The following is a 26,721-nucleotide window of genomic DNA, read 5'->3' on the forward strand; positions in this document are numbered from 1 at the left end:
CATGTAATTTTTTTTTGATTCTAGAAAACTTTAAGTTGAAGTGAAGAATATCAGTTATTTGAAAACTGTCACCTAAAACCACTGAAACGTAAATGTGAGCTTTTACCCCCCACACATACAGTAAATTGTGTTCTGTGTATGTTTATATAGAAAGTAAAGGTTAATGGATGTATTTAAAAGTTTCACAGTCTGTTATAACAACATAATTTTATAAAGATAATGAATGCCTAGTATGGCAGGTCGTAGTGCCAATATAACCACTGACTGTCTGCCTCTGGTTGAGTAAAATGGATGGCAACACAGGCAGCTGTAGCGATAGTGTTCTGCTGGGCTTCAGCTGAGCTAATTCTGGTCAGTGAACTTGTGCTTTCAACTATGTCTGTTGTGTCTGTCTTTTTATTATAACTGTCAAATAATGTAAATTGGTGTGTGGTTACTTTTGTATACCTTATAAAAAGTCTGTACTCCACTTTTGGTGAGTGAAATTCTTGTTTTTTAACTATATGTCTATTAACAATTACAAGATATGTCTGGCGATGCACTTATACAGTCTATAGATGCATCTTACTAACCAGGATTTCTAGCAAAACTCTAGCATAACTATGTCCTCTACCGTATGATCTAAGTATTGTGATAGTGATAAGCTAAAATACAGGCTTCAAAACTGAGATCACAAACCAATATGAGATGCCACATGGGGCTTTGTCCATCTTCTGTATTCAGTCTATGGGGATTGCAAAACTGGGTTATTTAAATGTGAAGCACCTACAGTGTTCAGTGATAAAATGAGGGGAGAATTATTATTCTGAAATGCTGTAGACTTATTTGAAACCCGTGATACTGGGTAAGCAAGCATCTTTTTTATTCTTTAAGTGTATGTGAATTGTCTTGACATTTAGATTTTTCTTTTACTAGACCACATACACTTAAATTGTTACTAATTTTAGGCATAGGCTTGGTGACCTTTATATCAGAAAACCAGTGGAGCAAAGATGTAGACAAAGCAAAAGATTAATATGACAAAAGTATTTTCACACCAGCCCAAGCTACTTTGGCTTTAACTTCACTCTTTCAGCGCCACCTGTGGGTGAAGAACCTCAGTCATAATGTGATGAAATGTAATTCTTTTTTAAGAATTGTTTTATTCATTTTCTTCTGTTTTTTGCTGAACAAACACTGGCAAAGTAAATAAAAGACACCTAATTCTTGTCATATAATTGAAATGAACATCAGGGTAAATTATCTGATAAATAAGGTCAGATGTTGGGAAAAAAAGACTAGTGCAGCCTGGCCTTATTAAAAGAAGACAAACAAAAGTGTTTCATGACTCTAAAAACATGACACCTTAGATAAACATATTTCATCTTCCAGCAGAAGATAAAGTTTGCTTCAATGGTTAAACACTGCTCTAGTCTATAAAACACAGTTCATATAAAAGGCATACAATTGTCCTTCCGTATTGAGTTTCATTATACAATTTGAATTGGAGAGAGCTTAAGACAGGAGAAAATGGTGGCAGCAAAGAAGTCAAAAACCCCCCATTTTCCAGTGCTGGAGTCAGGGTCAAGAGGCAGGAAATGGGAAAAGGAGGAAAAATGAAAGGAAGGAAGTTGCCGTGGGGCTTTTGAAAGTCTTAAAGGATAAAAGCATGAAGGGAGGCAGTATGCTCATTGGCCTGATCTAAGCTTCTCCTCTCAACCAACTGGGAGAAAAGGGGAAGACGCAGAGAGAAGAAAAACTGAAATGAGGATCGAGAGCTGCTCTGGGGACCTGTTAATGTGATGAGAGGACACACAGATGGTACATTGTGTTCACATTAGCATAGCCTTATTTGAAGCCATGATGCATTAATTTATTGTGTATGTCTGAGCATAAGAGGATAGAAAGGTTGTGTCATGACAGATTTTGTCAATTACACACTTAAAAATCCTATCTGTGGCCAAAAAGGAGGTTTTTCAGTGCTTTCAGCAGAGTTATTGCTGTAAATGCTACAAAAGTGTTTGCTTTTGTCACTGCTATGTTTAGTTTGCACTTAAACAATGCTTTTTATCGGATGCAACTCCTTGAGGCTCAAATTGAGCTAGGTTGAAGTCATCATCATGGTGAGGTTTTTCTTGTTGTATATCTCTTGGTAACTGATTAAACACAGCACTGGTCGCAGCTAGATCAACTTCCTCTAGATAGGCTGGTGCCTATTTGCACCAGCACGGTAGGAGCCCATCTAAGCTATTATAGGGCCATAGGCAGGGTACACCCTGGACAGGCTGCCAGTCTGTTGCAGGCCCACAGAGAGACAGACAACCATTCACACTTACATTCACATCTATGAACAATTTAGAATCACCAATAAATTAAACCCCTTTGGACTGTGGGAGTACCCAGACGCAGACACAGGGAGAGCATGCAAGCTCCACACAGAAACGCCCCGGGCAGATGTGGAGTTGCTGCGAGGCAACAGTGCTAACCACAGCGCCACCATGCTGCCACCTGACAGTTAAAAAATATGTTATTATGACGTTTTATTTTTTTTAATAAAACGACAGTGCACATAATACAGTAAAGGTAATACAGACATTTTTTTCTCATGCGTAGAACCAACTGGGTTTCTGGATCGGGTCGTGAGAGTGACCACTGAGCCGTACATTCTTGTGTGGATTGAAACGAGCCAGCAAAGCAAAGAATTTGCATCAGTTTTTTGTAATCTGACTTACTTGATGAATCGCCACAGGCCTATTAGAATTCATTTTAAGATAAAATGTTTAAAATTTTTAATGTGAGTGGACAAGTAGCTAATAGAACCTTTGATGTGAGGCTTGAGAGAGAAATTTGGACTTGCCAGATGACTTGGATTTGAATCTATTTACTTAGTTAATAGTCTGGGAGCTCAAATTACCCCCCAAAATACTGAAAAATTTCCTGCTGAACAGCTCTGCCAAATAGTCCTGAGTAATTAGCTATATCACCAATGTCATTATGATTTAATGCACACACATTAGGAAACTGTTAGATCTTGATTTAGAGTATACTCTAAATTCTGATCAAAGAAAACAAATTAAAAAAGTCAAAATAAAAGGAATTGGTTTCGACAGATAAACCAGTAGTTCTGTAGATTTTTATCCAGTGTATCGCCTCCCTGCAGGAGTCCATATGATTCAGATGTGCTAATTATAGTAAATCCTAATAATCATATTGGTAATGATTTAGTACCTTGTCTTGTAAATACAGCCAGAACATTGCACTTATTAAAGAGAATTAACAAGGTCCCAAAAGCGATTGATCCTCTTCTCACTCATCCCTTTGTATCTCACAGGTGGTCTCTACACCCTTGTGTACAATATTTCCCTCTTCATCATGTCTCAGACGACAGTATCTTTCCCTCCCGCTGGTAGTTACCTTAATAGCTCACCTCACAGTTGAGTGATGTCATTCATTACACGCCTGCTTCACACTGCTGAGTATTATATGGCTGTCGCTGTCACACCGTGATCTCTGATTCACCCTGAACCTGAATGCAGTACAGTTAAGCCTGATTTGTAGACACAAGCTGCTGCGGTACCTATTTATCATTCAGTTGAAGCAAATGAGCATCTTAAAAAACAAAACGACTAAAGTTGATCTGATGTTTCTTACACTCTTCCAATCAAAATGACATAGTTTAACTTGTACTGAAAAACTCTGTAACCTAACATAATGAATTATGTATTTAATGTAGTAAGTTTGATTCACTGCAAAAAATGAATATAAAGCCAGCAAATGTTAAACTAACAAGTGCCCCTGTATGTGCTTGACTTTCAGTAATGCCTAAGCTCTCATCTTTATTACTTCTTCTACACAACCTTCTCCCAAAACCACTACCTCTGTTTGATGCCGAGCCATTTTTTTGTTCTCCTCCCGCTCTCCAGTTTCTCGGTTTCACATCTCTTGCCAAGTTGCTGCTCAACTGACTCTGCGGTACCACACTCTGCTGTAAGGAAATTTTGGGGTAGTTTTCTAATCTATGCACAGCATCTGACTGAAACCCAAGCTTGATGCATAATGAATAACACGAAATAAAAGATGAAAAAGTTGCAGACACCTGGGCACCATCTGTGTCAGGAAAGTTCTGTGTTTCTTTTCCCTTTTCCTTTCTCTGCCCATCCTACTTTTCCCTCCCTCCTGTGTGTTCATGGTAAGAAACACCCTTTTAGCGAGAGCTGCTGTTGCCACTAAAAACGTCTGTAGAACAGTTGACACAGTACGACAATCTTAGAATTTTCCCCAAACCCCTTTTCTTCTTCTTCTACTTCATCTTTTTTTGTTGGATTTTGACATAAGCACTTTTTTTGTACTGGTAGAGAGAGTTAAAGGGTTTGTGTGGGATGAGTCATAGACAGGGAGGGGAACACAGTGATATACTCCATCATCTTCTTTCCTTCTCAATCCCCTTTCAATGACTTTAGCGATAAAGGTACTAGCGCTGCCCTGAAAATGAATGAAAAGCAGTCTACATCCGAAATGGACGTTCTGTCCATCCTTTTTGGGACTTCAACAGCTTTTCATAAAAATATTATTCTGTGCAGTTGGACGAGAAAAACTAACATTGTTTGTTTTGCTGATTTTTTTATTTTATTTTTAATTTAATTTTTTTAGCTTAAATATACATGTTTGTGATAGATTTTTATACCAGTGAACTTTGTTCTTTTTATTTTCCAAACTCTGATGCATACAGGGGAAAAAACTGCTTCTGTGTGGCTGAGATTCAGCAATTTTTCCAGACTACTGGATTTTGAGTAGTTTTTCTTATAACTGCAGTGCTGCCTCATCATATTTTGATGCCTGGTGCTTTGGTCTAAAGAAGAGAGTAGACTGAGTTTTTGCGGGCACATTCACAGACATTGTATTTGTATTAACATATACCATTAACAGTCTTTAATCGTTTGCACAACTCCTGTGCAAGGCGAAAAAGGAAATGTACAAATCTGATGAGAGTTTCAAACACAACATTGTGCCTTCCACAGAGCAGACAAAAGGGTATCCATAAATAGGATAGGAGGAGTTGCAGAGAATATTTTGGCAGGGCTCATACTGTGGAAGATCCGAAATGACACAAAGGTAATCCTATAAAACCCCAACTGCAGGGGGGTTACTTGTCGGAGTGAGTACTCGCAAGCATTAAAGATCTTTAACCATACTGCAGTGCTGTTAGGGCTGAGCGCATTTTTAACCTTGTATGTAGGAAACATACACTGTAGTGTAGTTTGGCCTTTTCTAACTGTTGTGATGAATTTACAAAATCAAAAAAAAGAAAAGAAAAAAAACGTAGAAGGTAATTTTTTTAATTATTATTTTTCAAAGCAAAGTGGTAGAATTTAACATCAATAGCAAACCAAAGTCAAACAGTCTATTTGTGTTAGAGGTTAAAGTTAAACTGCCTTCAGTTGGATCTGCCCATTAAATTTTAATCACATCTTGAACCCTGGATTCCCTGAGAGTTTGTAAAACACTGTAGCACTCTGTTATGGATCCAACTTGTGATGTAAAAATATATTTTTCAATTTTATATTTTTCCTGAATAGTTTGAGGCTGAAGACATGGTGGGTGAAGAGTTAGCAACAAGGTTATGATAATTAATTAAAACTAAATGAAAATAATAGCCAGGAACAAAACATTTTGGTCGCCTAAGATGAAAACTAAAATTAAGATTATATAATTTTGGAAAAGTAAATAACTAAATAAAAAAATATATCTATAAGGGTAATTTTTAGTATTTGTTAATTTGGTAAAATATGATTAAGTGTTTATTGACACTTTACGGTTCTACAAGACTGTAAATCATCTGCTTTTCAAAACTTTCTGTGTTTGTATTCTAATACCCAGATCTTGCCCCTTTAAATATACTATATATTATATTTATATATCAGTCATATCCAGTCATGACCACTATCATTAAAACAACCAAACAAACAAAAAACATTATTTCCATTTGTAGACATATATATATTTGCTGGTATATGTCACCACTCGTACATGAAAGGTTAGATATGGGCATTAAAAACAGGACAAGGATCAGATGGGGTGGAACTGGGTTGATCAGTTATTACTGCAGGTCACTGACCAGCCTCTAGGTCAGTGTGCCTGGAGCTTTAGCAATCGATTTCACAGCGATTTCCAGCAACCACTTTCAAAAATATGCATATTCTACTGCTTATGTGTTACCTTTAGGTTCCTCAATGCCATTGTCTTGAAACAAGCTACTGAAGTGAATGGAGCATCATGTATTGATTGTTACTGATGCTGTTGAAGGTGCAGTCATTAACCCTGTCAGAGAGAAAGATTGCAATGCTTTGCCAGGCTTGAAGGAAACCAACATACGCAGCGCATCAAACTCCACTTGACTCACCTTCCAAATGATCTGTGCTTTGTGTTGATGGCAGGAGTTGTGGGTTGTTGCTTGTCATTGGACGACCTCCTTGAATGATGACGATGTCTGCTTTATTGCTCATACCTTGTGTCTCATCTACGCTGCAGTGCCCCTCGGGACGAGCGTGTTTTCCAAGTTGAATTGTTGTCATTTCAGTTTCAGCCCTGGAAAATGATGCTTGGAGTGTAATGGAACATTGCACATAAGTCACGAACAGCAAAAATGGAATATTGAAAAATGAAAGCGTCTATGTGTGTTGGGTGTCAGGTGAATCCCTGCTTCTGGAGAAATATTAGATTGCATCGTGCCAAGGAGATGGATAACATTTTTCTGGGGAACTTGAGGATAATGACAGGGTAAAACAGCACATCTTTCTCATTTGGATTCAGAAGAAGAGTTTGCCTATTTGTCATGAAATGCGTGCAGAACATTCAACGTAAATTTGCTGTATGTCTCCTTTTGCAGATCATAATATGTTGAAGATTATTGAAGGAGCACATTTGGCCTGTGTCCTGAAAAAACATCCTGCACTGGATTCTGTCCTGCACCTCTTTCCAGAGAATGTCCTTGTATCCGGGGAAGAGAACATTCCTGGACTAGTAGCTTCCCCGACAGGTAAACTTTACATCACTGAGAAATTTTAGGATCTTAAGGGCCTTTTAAATAGGACATGCTGCGCCCTGAAACCCATTCTTTTCCTTTGCTTGCACCACCAAACAATAATTGTCACTCACCCAACTTTGACTGCTACATACTGTGACATACCTTCATGCAACCAAAAGAAATGAAGCCTAGAGCTGTTCTAAATTCAACCACACAATGTACCAAAACTGAAGAAAGAAAAGTTGATTCTGTGCCTATTTGAGTTCAATAAACTTTATGACATAAGTTTATGTGCATGTAAGGACCTCGGGAGGAAAGCAGTGTGTTGTGGAAACGACAGTTTTCACAAGTAGGGACAGCATCTAAGCTTTCTTTTTTATCGATGTGAGATACTGTACATGTTTTGAATGACTGGGAGCAGGCGCATCTAGTACATAGCGAGGAGTACTCACGTGTACTTAGTTATGCACTCCTCGTCAGAGTTTGTGTTAATATGTCAGCCTGCAAGAGTACAAAGCAGCATGTCAGTTAAAATACGTATGAATATTCATTGTGTGAACTACTTTAGAAAAATATTGATATGTTTTGAGATCAGCGTAAGACGAAAGCTCCCTAATGAATTGAATATCTGTAAGTCTGAGTTTTGGTTTTTACAGCTGGGTGAATTCAAATTGTTTGCCTTCAGCTTATGTGGCTGGATTGTTACTCTCATTAAGATTATTTTAAACACATTAAATCCTAATGACTGTCATGAGGCCTGTGAGCAGGAGAAGTTACTTGTTAGTCATTGTCTTGACTAATCAGCCTACTTTTGCCTTTTACTCATTTATTCAATATATGCTTCTACAGACACCCCCCCCCCCCCCCCCCCCCCCCAATAAGGTTGGCTGTTAATGTGGTGTGCCTTTGCCCATCTTAAAGCGTCAGTTCACTTATGAAGTACAAGACCTTATAAAATTTCAGAGAGAAGGATAAAGCCCCAAACACACCACAAGCCTAGAGAGTGTTTAGGACCATCTGGTAACTGGTCACAAGAGAAAAATGCGTAATCCTCATTTGGCTGGCGAGTGGTTGCTGCAGGTTGCTTGGTGTTGCTAGGTGAAGTTGGTTGCACAGAAGAATATGATGCTTCATGGAAAACTCCTTGCAATTGCTTTGCTCACTAGCAAATTGCTGTGGTCACTCACATTCTTCAAGAAGGATTCCAGCTTGTCTGCAAACACTTGCTAAATAGTTTCAGAACAGTAGTGAAAGTGAAAAGTGTTACACAAACAAAAAACAGAGACCGTTAACCTTCAAAAAAAATGTTGCACCTTTTGAAACATGTTAGCTTTAGTGGGAAGTTACAGCAAACATTCTTTTTTTTCAGTCAACCTTTTCAACTTTTGCAGTAGTTTACAAACAAGTTGGCCTCTTCCATGTAAATGAGTGGCTGCTGCAATTTTCTAGTATCCAAAGCAATCATGAGGTTTTTGTTGTAGCACCCTCTTTGTGACCGATTTCACCTAGCAACTGCAGCAAGATCGGGGGGTTAGGCCTGGGGGACTGAGGCCTCAACACCTTAGTTCAGTGGAAAGTAAAAGGGGCAAAAGTGAGCCTAAAGAGCATAATTGTGCAGCTACTTACCAGTTAGTAAAGTATTGTGACAGATTGAGAATTTTATTGGGTGTACCTGCACTCATGTGTACTACAGATTGTGTGTACTTGTTGCACATTTTGTCCCCTTTCAACACCCCAGTGAGTTTAGAGTTGGAGTGATGTCACCTGAGTAATATGACACTGCTCAGTCAAAATCATTTAACATGTCATGTCTGATCTTATATTATATAGATCAACCGCTTCTCACTTTTCTCCTTCAAGCTGTCACAATAACATACGGGACATTCATCATAGTTATTCCCTTTTTTACAAACTTAGTTCCATCAGAAGTTGAAATGTCTGCAGTACTTAGAAAGTGAGTTTCTAAGGGGGAATGTAATGAAGTCTGACAGTGCAGAGCTATAATCATTGGGAGTCAGTGGGAGGTATGGTAGCAGGCTAATCCTCTTCATGTTCTGGGGCTGTGAGCAGCAGAGACCTAAGCTGCCTTTTAAGACCACAGCCACTGGCTTGATATTCACACTGCATTCAGAACAGTCCAACTCTGCGCTCCTGAGACAAGGGCTGCAATGAAATGCTCAGTGGCTGCATTACTCTTGAAGAGATTACAATCACACTGGCTATTTACTCTTTGTTGTGTCTGAAAGGGGTGATTGTGGATTCAGACTTTCTTACCTCGTCTGTTTGCTGCAGTGCTTTCTTCATTCAGTTCGGGTTCAATTAATGCCAAGTATCCAAAAGGAAACTGTTTTTGTCTGGTTTTTCTGACAGAAGCATTTCAGTCTTTCTCTGGTTTAAATATTCCAGTGACTGGGATTAGAAAGCTTTCCACAAAGCATTAAAGAAATAGATGTACTAAAAAAGGACTGAAATTCCTGATCCAGCTCATGGATACGCCTATGACAAAGAAGGGAATATGATAATCAACAATATCATATATATATATATATATATATATATATATATATATATATATATATATATATATATATATATATATATATATATGTATATATATATATATATATATATATGTGTGTATATATATATATATATATATATATATGTGTGTATATATATATATATATATATATGTGTATATATATATATATATATATGTGTATATATATATCTATATATATATAGATATATATATATATATATATATATATATATGTATATATATATATATGTATGTATATATATGTGTGTGTATATATATATATATATATATGTATGTATATATATATATATATATATATACGTATATATATATATACACACATATATATATACATATATATATATATATATAGGCGTTGTTGGAATGCTACTACGCAAGTAACCCCGGCGGAAGGGGCTACATGAATAGGATGAGGGACCTATGGATTCTTCGATACCCAACATCCACAATGACGGCGAAACAACTAGTAGCTCAGTGTTCCAACATTCGAAAGAAGGGACTGCTCTCACAGCTAGAGATTGACGAGGTACAACACAAATGCTACGGCAAGGAGGAGTCAGGACGCCAGGTCAGGGGGGCGATATCATCACCCCCACCCGAGATTGGGTACATAGCCCCAAGTGCGATAGGAGAAGGATCGTTGAGTGCGAGAGGAACTGACCTGAAAAATAGGATCATGGCCAAGCTTGAAACCTGGATCCCCCGTAGCCGGTTACCAAGATTACGTGAAGTACCCTCAGAAGGTCTGCTAGATGATGTTAATGCAGCACTACGGGCAATACCTACAACCACTATTACCGACACTAACAAGCTGATCTACAATACAATACAATCAGTGAGATGCTTGGCTACAAGTTGAACAGCGACAAGGGGCAGTACCCTCCATGGAGAAGGAGGCTAGAGGGCAAGATCAAAGTAGCACGGAGGGAGGTTAGCCAACTAACGGAGTTGCAGCAAGGTGTGACAAATAAGGTGCCTAAGAAATACAGCAAGCTGTCCATACCTGAGGCCTTGGAAACTGCCAAGCAAAGACTCACAGCCTTGGCCAGCCGCTTGAGGAGGTACACCAGAGAGATAGAAGGCAGGAGAATAAACCAGCTGTTCTCCACAGAACCAGCAAAGGTGTACTCTCAGTGGCAAGGGAACAATAAGAGAACAGCACCACCAAGGCTGGAGACGGAGCAATACTGGAAGAGCATATGGGAGAAGGACGCAACCCATAACGGCAATGCTCAGTGGCTAGAGGATCTGAGGGCAAACCACAGCGACCTCCCTGAACAGGGTCCAGTAACCATCACAGTGGCAGATATCCAAGAAAGGGTCTCCAGTATGAAGAGTTGGACAGCACCAGGGCCCGACATGGTTCACGCCTACTGGCTGAAGAAGCTGACTGCACTCCACGAGCGTCTGGCAGCACAAATGAACCAGCTGCTAGTTAACGAGAGACACCCGGAATGGCTAACTGAAGGCCGGACGGTCCTGATCCCCAAGGACCCCAAGAAGGGACCGGTCCCCTCCAACTACCGACCAATAACCTGCCTCAGTACTACATGGAAGCTCCTGTCAGGCATCATATCGGCTAAGATGAACAGGCACATGGGTCAATACATGAGCGGGACACAGAAAGGAATTGGCAAGAATACCAGAGGCGCAAAACACCAGCTACTGGTAGACAGAACAATCAGCCGAGACTGCAAGACCAGACTGACCAACCTGTGCACTGCCTGGATTGATTACAAGAAGGCCTATGACTCAATGCCCCACTGCTGGATACTGGAATGCCTAGAATTGTACAAGATCAATGGGACCCTAAGAGCCTTCATCAGGAACTCAATGGGGATGTGGCGTACAACACTAGAGGCCAACTCCAAGCCCATAGCACAAGTCACCATCAAGTGCGGGATCTACCAAGGAGATGCTCTGTCCCCACTGCTGTTCTGCATAGGCCTGAACCCCCTCAGTGAGATCATTAACAAGACTGGCTACGGATACCGACTACGGAACGGAGCAGTTGTCAGCCACCTCCTGTACATGGATGACATCAAGCTGTATGCCAAGAGTGAACGAGACATCGATTCACTGATCCACACTACCAGGCTATACAGCAATGACATTGGAATGTCGTTCGGACTGGAGAAGTGTAGTCGGATGGTAACAAAGAGAGGGAAGGTAGTCAGAACTGAGGGGATTGAACTACCAGAAGGCAACATTGCAGACATAGAGGACAGTTACAAGTACTTGGGGATCCCACAGGCGAATGGGAACCATGAAGAGGCCGCTAGAAAAGCTGCAACCACCAAGTACCTGCAGAGGGTCAGGCAAGTCCTGAGGAGTCAGCTGAATGGTAAGAACAAGATCCGGGCCATCAACACGTACGCCCTGCCCGTGATCAGGTACCCTGCTGGGGTAATAGGCTGGCCAAAGGAGGAGATAGAAGCCACTGACATAAAGACAAGAAAGCTCCTTACCATGCATGGAGGGTTTCACCCCAAATCCAGCACCCTGAGGCTGTACGCTAAGCGGAAGGAAGGGGGCCGGGGACTGGTGAGTGTCAGCACCACAGTCCAGGATGAGACAACGAACATCCAAGAATACATTAGGAAGATGGCCCCAACTGACCGAGTGCTCAGTGAATACCTCAGGCAGCAGAAACCCAAGAAAGAGGAGGGAGACGAGGAACCATCATGGAAGGACAGGCCCCTGCACGGTATGTACCACCGGCAGATAGAGGAGGTGGCTGATATCCAGAAATCCTACCAGTGGCTGGACAAAGGTGGACTGAAAGACAGCACAGAGGCACTAATCATGGCAGCACAAGAACAAGCTCTGAGCACAAGATCCATAGAGGCTGGGGTCTATCACACCAGGCAAGACCCCAGGTGCAGGCTGTGTAAAGATGCCCCAGAGACAATCCAGCACATAACAGCAGGGTGCAAGATGCTAGCAGGCAAGGCATACATGGAACGCCATAACCAAGTGGCCGGCATAGTGTACAGGAACATCTGTGCCGAGTATAACCTGGAAGTCCCGAGGTCAAAATGGGAGATGCCCCCAAGGGTGGTGGAGAATGACCGAGCTAAGATCCTGTGGGACTTCCAGATACAGACGGACAAAATGGTGGTGGCTAACCAACCGGACATAGTGGTGGTAGACAAACTGAAGAAGATGGCCGTAGTGATCGATGTAGCGGTTCCGAATGACAGCAATATCAGGAAGAAGGAACACGAGAAGCTGGAGAAATACCAAGGGCTCAGAGAAGAGCTCGAGAGGATGTGGAGGGTGAAGGTAACGGTGGTCCCCGTGGTAATCGGAGCACTAGGTGCGGTGACTCCCAAGCTAGGCGAGTGGCTCCAGCAGATCCCAGGAACAACATCGGAGATCTCTGTCCAGAAGAGCGCAGTCCTGGGAACAGCTAAGATACTGCGCAGGACCCTCAAGCTCCCAGGCCTCTGGTAGAGGACCCGAGCTTGAAGGATAAACCGCCCGCAGGGGCGTGCTGGGTGTTTTTTTTTTTTTTTTTTTATGTGTATGTATGTGTGTGTGTGTGTGTGTGTGTGTATGTGTGTATATCTGTAACTAGCTTAATTATGACCTCTTATTTCAAGTCAGTTACAGACATGCAATACAGGGCTGAAGGAACATTGTGTTGATGTATACCAGGGATAGTGTGTTAGATGCCGCATATATTTCTATGTGATTTGAAAATTCTCAATATCTCAGAAAATGACGGCTATCCATCTTCCACAAGCAGCCAAAATCTGTCTGTTAAGATGTTAGCCAGCTTAGATTCAATTGTCTTAGACCATGTAGGGGGGCGAGATATAGCAGCATGTCTTTGAGCTCTTTTTAATATGTCAAACCAGGACAGAAACCTTTCTGTTGCTGTCCTGGCAGTCACTATTTTCCTGACTGCTGAGCTACTGAAAAATTCCCTTGCTTGGAAGTGTGTTATATTACTTGCTGATAAGTACATATTAACCACTTTCATACTTTTAAGTCCTCAGTTTGTTCTATATGATGTGTTTTAAGTCCTGTTTGTGCAGTTGTGGTCAGACATTTTCATACTCATCATGGACATGAATATCATGATAATTTTTTTTCCCACGATATAATAATTGTACAGCATGAATGAATTTAATGAAAAACAAAAAAAATGGTTGCATGAGTTTGAATATATTTTGTATTTTCTATAATGCACACAGGGTTAAAATTATACATACAGACTCAAATACTTATATAGACTCCTCTAATATTTGGTTAAGTTTCCTTTAGCATATCGTGCCTTAAACAGACAGTTCAAAGAAATCATTCAAGGCCTCAAATACAAATGTCATTCATGCCCAGGATTAGTGTATGTAAACCTCTGACCATAACTGCAGTGTATAATGTAGATCCTTTAAATGTTACATATTGTTTTTAAATGTAAGAAGAAATAATTCAGTACAGCAATTTTATGGGGTTAAATATCTTGCTCAAGGACAAATTGGCATGCGGACTGAAGGAGCTGATAGAACTTTTGATTAGTGGACAGCTGGCTCGAAATTCTGAGCTGCAGCTGCACAACTGACCAACTGACTCACTCGCTGATTGTCGCTCTTTCCTGTCAGACGCTTTGGTTGGAATCAATTTCGATGAAAGCTGGAATTTTCAGACTGTCTTTTTCAGCTCATCAATCTTGACAGCTGTAATTCTCAGCTGACATCAGGAGACACTGAACCTTCCAAATGTTATGAAATTCTTTTTCCTTGATGGCTGTAAGGTAGCTTATGTGATGCTTCAGAAACTACTGCAAATTAAACTGGACTACAAAGACAATTAGCACATATAGGCCCATATTTCTATCTGTAGTTTGTAGTTGTAGTTTACTTGGTTCTGTTATGGGACCTTCTTCAGTTTCCACATGCACACATGAGAGCCTAAAGGTGCGGATAACACATCAGCAGGCACAGAACAGAGAATGTATCAAGAACAACAGATGTGGATTAGGTGCAATAAAGCATGAATACAGAAGCTAGGGTGGAGGTGGATCGTAAAGCAGCTTGCAGATATCCTGATTTGGATTTTAGAAAGGTGTCAACAGAGTCATCAGCTGATGCGGCACTGAGATTGGCTGATCTGCCAGGATTGCACATAATGTTTTGTCCTTACTTTATGTGAAGAGAATTTTAATAAATCTTTCATAAAACTGAAAAAAATCCAGAATAAGCTTGTTGCACATATCATTCACTTTTATATATTAAACACGGAGTATACACACAGTGATTCTGCTTTTTTAAGCTGTGCATTTTCATTTGAAATCAGTCTTTCATGTTTCTCGAACTTCTCCGATGCCATTTTCTGGGGATGATGGAAAATTAATTTTACAAATGGGTCATGAACAAACTGTACTGAAATGTATTTCAGAACTTGTAGCTTGCATGTATTACACTAGATGGTGTTTTCTCCTCCACAGTAGTCCAACTGTAACTTCGGTCGTTGCTGTGCTTTTTGGAAGTCGAATTTCCCAGAGGAACCCACCCGAGGGATTAATAAAGTTCTATCTTATCTTATCTTAAATGGAACAGACATTTTCTGAGCGGAAAACACATTTAACAGAGCAGGGAAGAAATCAATTTAGTCTAGGAAAGCACTCTAAATATGACTGAGGAAAATCGTGTAAATATTGAGGCGTGTGTGTCAGTTGATGTTATGTTCACGCTGTCATCAGGAGATGTTCTGCTGAAGCCTCAGACGCTCAAAACGCTGCCCTTCACCCTGAACAGACTTACCATCTCCCTTCAGCCGTCCCTGGAGAAGTTCGAGAGCCAGCTGCTGCAGCTGATCAATGCTGACTGCCAGAACACAGTAAGGCCAAGCTTTCATAACACACACACAGTCTTGATAGTTTTTGCAGATGACACATCAGGGAAGGTTAGATGACTGTTTTTCATAAAATACACAGATCTGTGTCTCATCTTCTTTAAAGTCCATATTCTCATGCGGAGCTCTGCAGTTGGAAGCATTTAAATTGCTACTGCAGTCAAAAACGATATTCCATTGATAAAAAATATACTGGCAAAGTGTCATTTTGAACTATATACTCATAAAGCATGTCTTTTCCTCATCTTACATCCTATTTCCTTTAAATGTACAGTATATGTGGTGCTTACTTGGGAAAAGCAAATTGCCTTACGGTTCCCTTTTATGAAGATACATGTACGATGCATACGTACAGTCCTGATTTCATTCTTGTGAGGTGGCCATTCACCAATCTCCTCAAATTAAAGATGACCAGGATGGCCTTGACATACCTCTGCCAAGATTATTTTCTCCGGCCTACTTTCCTCTATCTCACTTTCCGTTTCTTTAGTGTGCGAGCCAGAGCCCTTTTACAGCTGCCACTGCAATTTAAGCCACATCACCTCCCAAACTAAATGGAGCTTATCTATCCTCTTTTCTTTTTTTCTTGTCTGTGGAAACCCAGATGGTTAACCGTATTTGACAGGTGCAGCTTTGGACTAGCAATTATATGTACAATGGCTTCGCACAGGCCCTATCTGTTCACTTCAGCCTAAGTGAGATGTGTCTCCAGTAAGGATGGGAATTGATATGACAACACTGTCACTCCATATCCCTCTCTGCCTGCTCTTTGATACTGCTGGGTTTAATCCCCAAACTCAAACACAGGGGACTAAAGGAGAGTAGATTTGATTAAGTGGAGCAAATAGTAGGAGCTGTTGTAAGTGTGTCTGTGATGGAATAACCAAAATTCTTCAAGAAGGCAGATCTTGTCAATCGTAGCCATCTTGAAAACACTATGGGTGTTTATCTTCTTTTTTAAGAATTCGGTTGTGTGTAAAACTGCATGTATAGAACAATGTTAGGTAGTCAGCAGAACTGAAAAACTCAGTGTTGGTAAAATCTGTGAACACAAACAGGACAAGTGTTTGGTCTATTGTATTTCTTGTACTGTTATTGACTTTCTAAATCTTAAAAGCTGACAAATGCCATCAATAGCCAAAATTAAAACTAAAATCAAAACAAAACTAATCTGAAAACTGAAATAAATTAAACTGAATTTTAAACCAAAATAAAAAAAACAAATGAAAATAACAGTACTTATCAATCAAATCTGATTAGAAATGGCCCAAAACATTTGCTGACTTTTTCCAGTGCAGGGACGTTGTACTTTTAATCCACAGTTGCATTATAATGTTAATGTTAAATAATCAGTATCTTATTCATTCCATGTAATAGCCTAACTAAGATCAAAAAAATCTGTTTTCATAAATTACCTGGCCAAGAGGACAGCAGATTATTAGCAAAAGAAATCGCACAAATGCAACTCTCACACAGCACAAATAAATAAACACAGCATCCACATCATATGCAGTAATATGTCATAAAGTAAAAATTCAAGAGCAATCTCACTGAAAAAGGGAACAATATAAACTTTTTGTAAATCATCCCACAGTAATGTGTTACGACAAGTTCAGGTCCCCGTGTAGATTACTCCGGAAACAATGGGACAGCATAATTTAAAAGACATTTTGCACAATTTCTGTTCTGACACTGGGGACCAACATCTGTATAACAGCGTGAAAACAAAGGTCCAAACTCATTGTGGTTTTTACGCATGCGTGTACTGTGACAAGAACAAGCCAACACAAACAAATTTTTTTTTATAAACAACCGGTGGAAAAAGGTTCAGACATACAGACATGGCCACTTAACAGCAGCATAGGAAGAACAGTGAAGCATTTAAATTTCACAACACGTTCTCATCCCATCGTGTAAAATACCGACGATTGTGACAAATCGTTGCTATGTTACGCATTGTTAATGATAATGCTCCTTTAGGTTCTGGTCTGGTGCATTCATAGCAGGACACTGTAATTCAGTAATGACAAAAAATATGGCAAGTGTTTTTCTCATTTTGAGTGAAAACTAGATGCTTATTTTTCATACCATAAAAAGGTGGTTTATAGTTGTTATATACCAGCGAGTATAAATATTGGTCTAATTTTTTACATAGAAGTTGTATTCCTTTTGGATAGAACTGTGTAGAATCTCAATAATGCAAAAGATCCACAGAAGAATAAATATTTTATTTATTCATTTATTTTTTTGGCTGACTTATAGTTGGATGGTGGTTCTTATCTCAGTAGTCTTGTTGTAAACTCGACCAAAGGTATCAAGGTACAAAACCTACTGCCAGCACAACAGTCAGCTTGTGATGATGGAAGATTGAAGAGAATGCTAGTGGAGCTAAGGACCTGTAATTTCACAAGGTTTTACATACGCTTGTATATGCAGGTCATGCAGCCCTAAACCTCCCTTTAGAACATTATTGATTGATCTGTACAATCAAACAGTCAGTTAGGATTTTGTCTCCACTACTTTTGCATTAATGAAACATATTTCAGTAAAAACTGAAAAAAAAAAGACTAACCCAGTTTTTTTTTCTTTTCCAAACAGGCCTATTCCCTTTGGCACTTCAATCATTAAGCATTTACAGGCAGCTCTGTCCTTTTTATGTTTTGTCCCCTTTCTCGTTTCCAAGGATATTTCTTGTATTTCAATCCAGTTTTTGTTGCATGCATACAGTTTGAAATTATTTCTGTATATTTTATTTCTGTACCTAAGTGTAAATATGGGAAAGTAGACTACAACTTTTTCTCTGTGAGCAAAGTGTCATGCTAGCATGACTAATTTTCTCATATTGGCGTTCACACTTTTTTCCCCTCCTTGGTGAGATGTTCTTTGCAGGTCCTCATAACCAGCCTATGTTGCGTAGATGAGTTAAATGTTCCAGACTTTTATAACTTCAGCAATATGACGACATTCTCACGTCTGCAAGAGGTGTTAATACATGCAGAAGTCAGCTTGATTGCAGCTTTTAATTAAAACGTGTCCGCATGTGTGTGTGTGTGTGACAGAGAGAGAGAGAGAGAAAGACAGACAGACAAAGAGAAAGGGTGTGTGTGTGTGATCTGTGTGTGACCTTTAAAGTGTGACTCCAGCTGGATTGTCATCAAGCTGTCTCTGAAGTGATGCTGACACCTCACACGCCAACTTGGTTTTACCGTTGTGTCTGTGTGTGTGTGTGAGAGAGAGTGAATGTGTGTGACTCCATGCTAGCGTGCTTAAATGATACTGAGGCAGGAATGGAATAGCAAAAATGAAAAGGAATGGGGAAGCAGATGAATGTACAGTACAGCATGAGACAAAATCCTTATACTGGCTGCTTGTCTAACATATCGTCTTCACTTAATCTCCCCATAAGTATTTCTATTTTTAGCTCAATAAACTATCCCAGTGTTGCTTCTTTCTACAGTCCACTTTCCCATATATTATACAGCCTGTGCCCTAGTTGATGTGCTTTTTTATGTGGACTAGTGTAGCTACTTTACTTTTATATAACAGTTTAATGAGCACAAGATTAATTTAAATTGCAGTCTTGGACCTCTTCAAACACACTCTGACCCCCTGTTTAAAAAGAAAAAGGGAGAGAGAAAAAATTAACACTACTCTTCAGAGATGCTTGAATTTGTCTACATTCCCCAAAGCCAAAGGCTTACACCTCCAGTGACCTGTAGCACCCGCTCACCTATATCTTCAATAAAACCTATTGCGCTTGTTGAAAGGGCCTGAGATCCTGTCAGAATGTATGTAACATTTTAGCTTGTGATCAAAAGAGCAGATAGAACAGAAGATGATGAAGAGGAGGAGAAGAGCAGGGGAGGACCAATGCCGCGCCGCAAGCAGAACAAAACGCCTTAGGCTGATTTAATGAACGGAGAAAGACTGTGGCAACAAAGCTCGGGGAAGTTTTCATTTGTCCTAAAAGAAGAAAATTCACTCAAAGTAGGACTGCCCCTGTGGACGCGGTAGTATTTAAAAGAAGAAAAAAAGAAGCATTTTTTGTTTGAACATTTCTGAACAAAAGCAGCGTTCTTGCACATTGTTCTCCAAGGAAACCCAGTTTGACTGCAGGCCACTTACCCATGTAACTGATGCAGCGCAAAAGAACATGGTTTAATGCAGTTGGCGAGCATAAAATATTCATGGGATCCAGGTCTTCGTAGTGATTGACGATCCAATCATTAGAGGAGATAGACTGCAACTGATTATAGACACTGTAAGTCAGACAAGACAAGAAATGCCCAGCTGTTGAATCAGGAAACAGATAAACTTTAAACATCATCAAGAAATTATTATTTAATTGATTTTCAACTGATTCTTTTCTCTCTGTCATGAATTATTTTAAAATCCCTCTGAGTGTCTTTGAACACTGTTTCAGATGACATGCAATACCATACAATACAATAAAGCTCTCCTGAAAAACAAAAATTCTGCAAAAACACTGATTTCACTCTTTCACCTGCATTTAAAAGGTCTCTAAACATGCAAGGAAAATCATTATAAATATATATGTATTTTTTACAAAACAATGTATTGCATTTAAATTTTTTAAGTATTAGTTTTATAGAATTTGAATAGCCAGTATGGAAATGTAAAATAAACTGAGTCCAGATAGAGAAATTAAAGTGTTACATTCTGTGGTCATTTATTGATTACATGCTGCCAAGCCTCCAGTGAGGACTGTAAATGGGACTATGTAAATTCCAGAAAATCCATTTTAGTGAGCACAGATGTCACTTAAGGATAGTTGACCAGTGTGAGTCAGATATGTGTCAAAACCGCTGACTGTGACACTGTAAGATAAACTATTCAGAAATTGGAACACGAGAATCAAATGTCATTTATCGATGATATTCCACTAAGCCTGCTTTATGCACTGTCGCTGCAGAGCTGTTGTTGGGCTGGGAGGTCCATTGTTCCTTCAGTGTGCCGATTTCAGTCATTATGCAAATGTACTGTTTTATAGGATATAAGAAACCTGCAGTCAGCTGACACTGAAGAAGTCACTTGGATGAGTGACAAAACGTTTCTCCCACTGAAAACGCTACGTCCAGATGAACAGAATCAACCTTTGGAGATTTACTTGCCTGGATGATTGAGAATGCATCAAGACATATGAGGGTTTTCGTTGCAGCACCACATACCTCTACCTGAGTCTTTGTTTTTTTGTTTTTTTTTTATCTAGCAAGAGCCAGCAACCGTCTGCAACAACTCGCAACCTGATTGCGGAATACACATTTTTCCCTAGTGATGGATGGTTACCATGGAGTCACTGACTGGTCTCTAAGGCTGTGTGACTGGGGCTTAGGAATTAATGAGAGTAATGGGCAGCAGTCTCAGCAATTACTCAAATGTTTAGGGAATATTCGTTTTTACCGAGCAGTTGCCATGTGACCCACCAGTCTTTTTAGGCCTGTGTGACTGGGATCTAAGTGGTGTTAAAAGGGCCTTATATGAGCTGTAAATCACAGACAAATAACACACAGACATTTCATAACCAAAACAAATTTCCTTTTTGTGTTTGTTACCAAATCAACTAAAAATGCCAAAACTCACAATGTATTAATTCTTCTGTGTTGCATGAGCAGCCAAATCCTCGTTTTTAATTTTGTAAAATGAAGCTCTGTGGTGCGACACTACTTAAGCACATATATTGAACACACAGTTACACAGATGATCCTTTGGTACTGTTAATACTGAGGTTAAAATTGTCCCTAACAAATTTCAAAGAAAATTCTGAATTGTGACTCATTAAAAAACAAAAAAACAGTTGTCTACAATATAAATAATTAGGCTTGGATCTGAGTACTACAGAGAGATTAGGGTTAAAAAAATAACATGAAATGGACTTTTTCTTCCTGGTGTGTGTTGTCAGTGAGAAACAACCTTATCCTTTAAAGTTATGATATGATATCACATATTTTTGTGCTGTTGGTGCTCATAGTTGGACTCAGCATTAAGGGGTTCCTTCCAAGTCGGACCAACTGTGAGACAACATAATGTGATCATGATGGTGTAGAACTCCATGTGCTGTGGTTGAAAGTGTTACGCTACGCTTAGGGACAAATGGAATGAAATGGGGAGGGGAACGGAAAGGGAGCAGTATGAGTGTGTGTTTGACTCAATATTTTTGGTTGGTGAATTATGGAAGTGTTTCAGCGGTCGGGCAACAGTGATTTATCGGTGGAAGCTCTGTGCCAGTTAAAATTTGTTAAGGAGTAGGGGAGTGGGAGGATGAGAGCAGCATGCTAATGATGCTGCTACTGTTTCTTGCCACGAATGACTCACCCTCAATATGGGGGAGCTAACATCCACTGCGTGGGTAGGAGCACATACTCACTCGCTCACTCACTCACTCACTCACTCACTCACTCACTCACTCACTCACACACTGTCTTGATATGGGTGAAAATGAACACAGGTCATGGATGCATTTGATTTAAAGGTGTGTGAAGCTTGATCTGCCTATATTACATGACTCTTTCAAAAAACAAAACAAAGGTTTCTATTGTAGGTGTGTGCCCTGATTGCACAGATCAAACAGGTTAAAACATGAAAAAAAAAGGTAAATTACCAGCTCGCATCTTCTCCCTGGCTATGTGAGAAGTGTATGATCATAAAAGCTCAGAAGTGTTTCCCTTTGTTTGCCGGTTTTCAAAGGTAAGAGAAATATGCTGGAGTTGTATAACTGACTTGGTAATTGGCTTATACAAAACTCTTGTGGGACATAATTTCAACTGCTTTTTTTCTCTCACACTCTCTTGCCATTTCTCTTTCACACACTCACACACGCCCCTTGAGATGACAGTTGCCATCTGTAGAGTTATTATTACCTGTTACAACAGCCTACACATTGATTTCACAAAGTACTGACATGAAAACTTACTGATTAATAGCTGACAGCTTTTAATGGTGCCTTGCAGAAAAAAAAACCTCAGAAGCATCAGGGGAAAAAATCTGCAAAAGCTATAAAGGTGGTTTTGCTTTTAATTATTTTGTCCTGAAACCAGTAAAGAACCATTTTTCTGTATTCATGAGGAATATATACATAGATGGAGGAAAATATTAAATAACAAACAATCGCAATATTCTTGGCCAATCTGAAACCTGCTAATTACAGTATTTGTCACGTAATATATTTTTCTTAAACTTTTCTTTAATGGAAATTTAAAGTTGTAGTAATAATGAAACATAGACCATTAATTACCTTTTATATTTTATCTAAATTGGTACCAAGTTACATTTCAATAAAAAGTGCTCCTAGTTTCTGGACAGAGCTGTTATATACAAATAAAAATCAGTTAATTGCATTATACTTTACTTGATTGAAAATATTCCAAGTCTCCTTTTTGCCAGAACCCAACACGCATTTCTTATATTTGTGGTCGTCTGTCCTCAGTTAAAAAACAAAACAACACACATCTTTTCTGAAGCATGTAATCGTAGAGTAACCATTACAGAAACATTAATGCCTACAGTTAATACGTTTTGTTCTTTTGTTGTGTTTTGCTGTTTTTGCTACCTTAAGGCACTGTAAACCTACACAGTTTTTAATGTTTCTTCATTTTCTGTGTTAAGCTGATTGAGTTTCGTGTAATGAAATCTGCTTTATAAATACAATTGTCATTATTATAAAACTATTAAAAAAATTATAATACTATAGTCTGAAAGGCAAATGATGGTCATTCCTGCACTTTTGACAGGTTTTTAAATTCTTCCATTTTATCAAAGTTCTGGGAGTTATCCTTTTGTACAGGCATGATGCAAACGTTTCATTGCAGTACTGAGATGGGTCAACTATGAATGCGTTAGGAGTTAGATGTAAAGTATAATTTTTCAATGTGCAGAGTACATTTATTGAAAAGCTATTTGTTAACCCAAACTACAATATTGTCCCTTTGCCTAAACCTTAAAAACAAGATAAAGTAACTAAAACAAAGCCCCAAATGGAATAAGAACCAAACTGGCTTCTGGCAAACATAAGGGGTGTTCACATAGGAAGTGAGTACGCATGCAACAATTGCTGATGGCTGGCCGGTAGTGGACTTTCCAGGCTCTGGTTGCCTATATAGCCCTCTAATGTGTTCACCATTCGGTCATGTCAATGAATGGTATCCTTCGGTCAGACTAGTAGTCACTTTGATTGGTCGCAACATTTTGAAAAGTTTAATTTCGCATCGCCAGCTGTTACTTCACTTGTAGTTCTCTGAAGTCACCAAATGTTATTGACTTTCTGAACGCCACATGTTTGAGTGGCTTCTTGTATGTATACACCTCTATTCCACCAGAAATCATTCCAACACCCAAATAATTTCTCTGAATTTGTTGTGCGAAGTGGATTAGTTCACCGCCTCCTAGCAGTAACCTTGTGCATATCATTGTGATGCTGATAGCATCTGAGCTAAAAGTCAGTATTTCACATTTTGGGATGAGAATGCGTTGGCTGGTCCCCCCAAATAATCATTCAGTTTAGGTTTTGCCTATTTGCTACACTTTCAGTTGAGTAAACTGAGTAATTAATCCTCCCCATACTTTAAGTTCCCATTTGTTTGTTTTTTTCACTAACACACAAACAAGCAGCTGCATTTCCTTCAGATAGTCAGTGTAAGATAAAGTGGATGATTGGGAATGAGGAGGACTATTATTAATTGTATTGTCAAGATAAGTAAGAAAAGATGTAATTAGTGTTTGAGTGATAGTCATTAAAAATATTTTCCCAGTTATATATTTCAGCTGGCCTCTGCTTTGGCACCTCAGTCACATGAAAATGAAGGCATTTGCCTCTAAGTGAGACGATGATTATATTTAATGGTTTTATTATTAAAGTTCAGCCCAGGAAAGTGCCAGGAAAAAGACTTTCTGAAACCACATTCTTGTTCACTCATTACTAGTTGCACAATTAACATTAACTTCATATTAATAGAAAATAGAGGTGTTGGAGACGTTGGTTTTGGCAATGCTGCTGATGATAACAAGCTGAGTGAATGGCATTGTGGCATTATTTTTTTAAGCTAAAAGTACACTGCACACTAGGCTGCTCATATGTACTGTTGTTTGGATTTTTGAGCATTTGCATAAATATCAATGTACAAGTGAGAAACCTGATCAAAATATGTAAATACAGCATAGAAGAAGTAACTTTCAGCTGCACTCTTATTCACAAGAGGTCACTACAGCAGGTAGCTCCAATAGGGAATGTTATTGCCCCCAGCCTTAAAGTGTTAGTAAACTATACCAGAGTTGCTTGTCAAATGGATGAACAGTGTCTGAAACTTCCTCCACTCATTACTGGCATCATAATTTGTGTAACTTTCTACACTGAACATTCACACCCACATCCTACAGTTACTGGCCAGGTGTGTGGAGCTGAGAAAGTGCCATCTGCTTCTCTCCAGGTTTCATTTTCGCTCTTTACATAGCTCTTTCTGACACTTTCACTGTCATAACTAATGATGGCTTCCAAAGACTGTCACAGAATGTGTGCTGTTAGCTTCAAATGATTATTACTGTGCACCTCTGTAATGACAGCCGGTTTTGAGTGATATAACACGGTTGGATAATAAGTAATGTGAACTTGAATACTTTTACCTTTAGGTTTGTTTGGTAGTAGATTTTCCGACTCATGTCAGGAATGTCTATTAGGCTTCATCTTAATATAGTTTGCATAACTGACTTGTATTGATGTGGTTTTCAGTCAGTTTAAAGTTTAATGCACTATGTTGCTGAAAGTAATCACTTTGCTTTGCTTTGCTATATGCTTTCACACGTATTTCACACAAACTTGAGTGACATCCCATTGTTAATCCATGAAGTTTGACATGATGTTGGGCTATGATGGCTTCAGTTATTCTAGGAAGGCTTTCCACAAGGTTAAGGGTGGTTAATGGGATTTTTTGACCATTCTTTCAGAAGCACATTTGTGAGGTCAGACACTGATGTTGAACGCAAAAGTCGCAGTCTCTGCGCTAATTCATCATAAAGGTGTTACATCAGGTTGAGGTCAGGACTCTGTGCAGGCCAGTCAACTTCTTCCACACCACACTCGCTCTCTGTCTTTATGGACCTTGCTTTCTGCACTTTTGTACAGTCATGTTATAAAAGAAAGGGGCCATCCCCAAACTGTTACCACAAAGTTGGAAGGATAAAATTATCCATTATGTCTTGGTATGCTGAAACATTCAGCATTTCTTACACTGGAACTTAAGGGCCGAGCCCGACTTTTAAAAAACAACCTCGCGTCATAATCCCCACTCCACCAAACTTTGCAATTGGCACAATACAGGGTGGGCCATTTATATGGATACACCGTAATAAAATGGGAATGGTTGGTGATATTGAAGTCCGGTTTGTGGCACATTAGTGTATGTGAGGGGGCAAACTCCTCAAGATGGGTGGTGACCATGGTGGCCATTTAGAAGTCGGCCATCTTGGATACAACTTTTGTTTTTTCAATAGGAAGAGGGCCATGTGACATATCAAACTTATTGGTAATGTCACAAGAAAAACACTGGTCTGCTTGGTTTCAGCACCATTTCAGTCACATGAAAATGAAGGCATTTGCCTCTAAGTGAGACGATGATTATATTTAATGGTTTTATTATTAAAGTTCAGCCCAGGAAAGTGCCAGGAAAAAGACCATTTCACACCATTGTTTTTCTTGTGGCATCACCAATAATTCTGATGTGTCACATGGCCCTCTTCCTATTGAAAAAACAAAAGTTGTATCCAAGATGGCCGACTTCTAAATGGCCACCATGGTCACCACCCATCTTGAGGAGTTTGCCTCCTCACATATACTAATGTCCCACAAACAGGACTTTAATATTACCAACCATTCCCATGTTATTACGGTGTATCCATATAAATGGCCCACCCTGTACATTCAGACAAGTACCCTTTCCTTGGCAACTGCCAAACCCAGACTCATCCATCAGCAAGGCGGAGAAGCGTGACTCGTCACTCCAGAAAACACATCTCAACTACTCTAGAATCCAGTGACGGCGTGCTTTTACACTACTGGTGGCACAAAAGGCTTGGATGCAGCTTGGATTGCACTTACATGCAGCTGCTTGGCCATGAAAACCCATTCCACAAAACTTTCTGTGTGCTGTTCTTGAGCTAATGTGGAGCCACATGAAATTTGAAGATCTGTAGTGACTGACTCTGCAGAAAGTTGGCAAAATCTGCGCATTATGCACCTCGGCATTCAGTGACTCAGTTTTGTGATTTTACATAGCCATTTCATGGCTGA

The 26,721-nt window shown here is 39.5% G+C and overlaps 1 protein-coding gene across 4 annotated transcripts in view; it reads left to right on the forward strand.

The window, feature by feature from the left end:
• nphp4 (nephronophthisis 4) overlaps nt 1–26,721 on the forward strand; it is a 175,332-nt gene that overhangs the window by 31,131 nt on the left and 117,480 nt on the right. For 3 of the 4 annotated variants that reach the window (XM_082518730.1, XM_082518729.1, XM_082518728.1), the window contains exons 5-6: nt 6,866–7,015; nt 15,274–15,410. In XM_082518730.1, the coding sequence (XP_082374856.1) occupies nt 6,866–7,015; nt 15,274–15,410 (287 nt within the window). Of the gene's footprint in view, nt 1–6,673; nt 6,757–6,865; nt 7,016–15,273; nt 15,411–26,721 lie in introns of those variants that run through there. The other variant, XM_082518731.1, reaches the window with a different exon arrangement.

Source organism: Aulonocara stuartgranti (genome assembly GCF_965226115.1).
Source record: "Aulonocara stuartgranti genome assembly, chromosome: 20".
Lineage (NCBI taxonomy): Eukaryota > Metazoa > Chordata > Actinopteri > Cichliformes > Cichlidae > Aulonocara > Aulonocara stuartgranti.